The 3,919-nt window shown below is 47.6% G+C and overlaps 1 protein-coding gene across 1 annotated transcript; it reads left to right on the top strand.

The window, feature by feature from the left end:
• Nucleotides 1–361: 361 nt before the first annotated feature.
• Nucleotides 362–3,703, top strand: tlnrd1 (talin rod domain containing 1). The gene has a single exon (XM_067494380.1). The coding sequence runs from the start codon at nt 2,013–2,015 to the stop codon at nt 3,075–3,077; it is 1,065 nt and encodes a 354-aa protein (XP_067350481.1). The 5' UTR covers nt 362–2,012; the 3' UTR covers nt 3,078–3,703.
• Nucleotides 3,704–3,919: the final 216 nt, after the last annotated feature.

The raw sequence follows: 3,919 nt of genomic DNA, 5'->3' as shown, positions 1-3,919 counted from the left end.
GTTCTGCACTTATATAGAGCTTTTCTACCTATCGGCACTTAAAGCGCTTTACACTGCTTCTTATTTTACCCATTCACACACACACTCACACTGATGGGGGAGCTGCTATGCAGCTGGCCAACTACGTTGGGGTTCAGTGTCTTGCTCAAGGACACTTTGACATGTGACCAGAGGAGCTGGGGATTGAACCAACAACTGCAAGATTTGTGGACAACCTGCTCTACCTTCCTGCGCCACAATCGCCCCTTTACTTTAAGGCTTTTCTGGAAATGTCATAACTTGAAGGAACCTTTGTCTTTCCTGGTTGGAAAGTGTTAGGAGACCAAGCCCTGCTTTTATTTTGAATACGCACACTTCCGGGCGCACAGTAGCTAGCTAGGCTAGCGGTTCACTTGACGCAGCAGAGATGTCTCATGGCAGAGCAACAGTCCTGAAAGTAAAAGCAGTCGTAAAACTCCTCGAAGCTCTTTAGCTACCGCGTAACTAGTCTTCCCTCGCGACGTCTGTGGCGCGAGACGACAAGCAGGCCACATACGTGGTGGGAAGTGAACTCCAAGCGAAGAGCTGCCTGTGTTGTTCGTCAGTGCAACTTTGCTGTGTCCAGCAGCCGTTCAGCCGCGACCACACCCTCCCTGCTTCCTCATAGTACTGTAGCGGGAGCGCGCAGCACCACTTCGAATCCCTGGGAATAACGGCTACTTGTGCCAGTAACGTTTACGGTTTCGGGACTGTGGGAGCTGCCGACACGAGTGAGTTACATGTTCAAAAACAACCGACTAGAATGAATACGAGAAGCGGCTGCTCACCTACGATATGCGGGGCTACACACTCTCTGGTCCCGAGTTAAGACGCGGAGGAGGAGGTGGAGGGCAGACAGACGGACGATGCATATGGAGTCGAAGCGACCGGAGCAACTGCAAGCTTCTAACCCAGGGCTCTGTTTGAAAAAGAAGAGATTGAAAGTGGACTGAGGGGGTTGTTGGACAGTCGCGCTTTCGCTGGATTCTACTTGGGAGGACCCATGAAACGATGGTGCTGGAGGGAAGCACAAGTCTTCCCGCTGTCCAGAAGAGCCGCCCGGGTGGTGCCCTGTTTGTAACCAGTATGAGTACGCCAGTCCGGGCAAAGTCTTTGGGAACAAGTCGGACAAGATCTCGGTGTTGTTTCAAACTACTTGCTCTAATGCAAGTGGACACAAAATGATCACAATCAAAACAAGACTCAAAAGGCATCTAGTCAATGTTGAGGTGATGTTTTCTTGGCCGCAGTCCTAAGAATACGCCAAGAAAAGGCATCTAACGTTACAAAAATAGCACAAGGGCAGATGTAATTATAATTGGAAATGTGGTGTTGTTTCAAAAGAGAAAGCTTTTGACATTATTTTCATATTTCTCATCTGCACTTTGCCTTCTCAAAGGCACCTTGTTGGCACTGCAGTTTGTGTGTGATTTTTATTTTTTTCATTCAAAAACCTGTGAATTAGTCTGTTCCACAAACCATGGGTCTAAAAATAATATTGACATCTGGATTATGTTCAGGGCATTTTAAGTAAATTGTCAAGATGAGAGTATATTAATTACTCTGAAGTTGTGGGGATTTGGATCAGTTTTGTTACATTGTACAGTTACGAATAACCAAGGCAGATAACTGTGGGAATGTGCCAGACGAGAGTAGATTTTAATGTAGAATACTTTAGAGACACCTTAATTAACAATGTGGATGTTATTCAAACATAACTGAATGCAGTAATATAGTTTTGCTTTCTCCACGTTTACATTAACAATATATGTCCTGTGTGTCAACGTCTGGTGTACAGTTGCTCATCTATTCTCTGAAGGAATTTAAGGAAGACTCTTTGGCCAGTTGTTATTTAAAGAAGTTTGTAAAGACTTAACTTAGAAATGTCCTAAACAGTAAAATGCAGTGTGCAGCAACAGAAAACTATAAATAACTGAAACCCACCACAAGAGTAGTTTGACCCTATCCCCCACCCCACTAACCTCCTCCTTATTATGGCTAGTGGTGGCTCTGGCAAATCAGCTAGTGAGGGATCAAGCAGCACACCCAGTGGCAGTTTGCAGCAGAGGAAGCGTCTCTCCTCCATCTGTGACACATGTAAGAGCAAGATGCAGCTTGTGGCTGACCTTCTCCTGCTGTGCAGCGAGACCAGGCCGGTCATGACATCTGACGGTGTGGCAGTGGCTGAGACCTTCGACCAGTGCCGCGACACCGTTATTGCCAGGACTAAAGAACTCTCTATTCTCACCCACGACATCCAGAGCCAGCTAAACATGGGTCGCTTCCCAGAGGTAGGGGACCGCCTCTTGGAGATGGCTGACCTTGTGGTGTCTTTGACTGAGTGCTCGGCCCACGCTGCTTACCTTGCAGGTGTGGAGACCCCTGGCTCTCAGCCCTGCATGCCTGGTCTGGTGGACCGATATAAGGTGACCCGTTGCCGACACGAGGTGGAACAGAGCTGCAGTGTCCTCCGAGTCACCCCCCTGCCAGACCTCACCCCCCAGCTCCTCCTTGAACTCTCTCAGAACATCTCTAACAACCTCAAGACTTTGACAGACATCTCTTCGCTGGCCAGCGAGAGGTCCAGGGACCGCTTTGCAAAGGAGCAGTTCAAACTGAGTGTAAAGAGCATGAGCACAAGTGGCACAGCTTTCATGGCATGTGTCAAAGAGGTGAAAACCCAGCCAAGTGAGCTGACCAGGAACCGCTGCGTCCTCTTTAGTGCCGCTCTGGTCCAGGCTGTCGGCGCCCTGGTTGGGTTTGCTACAGAGCCACAGTTCCTGGGCAGAGCTGCTAGTATCTCCACTGAAGGGAAAGGGGTACAGACTGCAGTTTTAGGGGGGGCCATGAGTGTGGTTTCAGCCTGTGTCCTTCTCACTCAGGGCCTCAGGGATGTTGCCCAGCATCCCGAGAGCAGCTCCAAAATGGCAGACTACCGGGAGCGTCTGCGTAACTCGGCGTGTGCTGTGTCAGACGGCTGCACTCTGCTCACTCAGGCACTCAGAGAACGCTCTTCTCCGAGGACACTGCCGCCAGTCAACTGTCATTCTGTGAATTAGTTTAGGAAGAGGCAACATGGATCTCCAGTCTCCTCTGTCCTGTTCTGACATACCAAAGAGACTCCCTTGGGTTATCCCTGTTCATCAGGTTTAGAGGCAGAGTAACAACAGAAGAAGGCTGTCTGTGGATATGTCCATGTTTTTGCAATGTGTGAGAATGCTGAGGAGCACTAATGCAAGCACTACAAGGTTCTGTGTCACGCTGGATGGGACTCAAACCTTGTTAGAAATGGACGGCTCTGAGCCTGACCTGGGTTCAACTGACCCGCTCTCACCAACAGACAGCAGCCTTCAAACCTGAAAAGTTTACCTCAGTTTTCAGCTCCAGTGAAAACACCAACCTTGATGATGGATGTAGCCTCGCTGTGTAAACCTATGGTTGGCTGACCTCCTTGATTACGTGTGCTTTGTGAGATTGGAAAGAGTGATCTGAGTGTCTCAATGCTTTTCATTTTTTGGGTTTTTTTTTTTTTTTGACATGTGTGAATTCTTAATTGGTAAAAAGCTGCTGTGAGTGTGTGCCATAGGTTTTACACTATTTACCAGACTTCCCATAGTATTTTAAAGTGTTTTGATCATGCATGTAATGGAGTATTTATTTCACCTATTAAAAATGTTGTTTCTGATATGCTGCTCTGGGCTAATGTCCTTTTAAAAAGCCAAATTCATTTAGGAGATCTATTCACACCCAATAACATACATATTCAGAGACATCACCTCTGTTACTTTGTGGTTTGTCTAACTGTTGATGGTTTAGTTTTATATCTCTCTGAGATTTGTCTTGAGACAGCTTGCTTTCCACCACACCTTGGTAGTGGTGATTTCTGTGTGTGTTCTGGGAG

The sequence above is a fragment of the Channa argus genome, chromosome 2 (assembly GCF_033026475.1).
Source record: "Channa argus isolate prfri chromosome 2, Channa argus male v1.0, whole genome shotgun sequence".
Lineage (NCBI taxonomy): Eukaryota > Metazoa > Chordata > Actinopteri > Anabantiformes > Channidae > Channa > Channa argus.
Note: the sequence above shows the minus strand (reverse complement) of the source record. Positions and strands in the feature narration are given on the sequence as shown.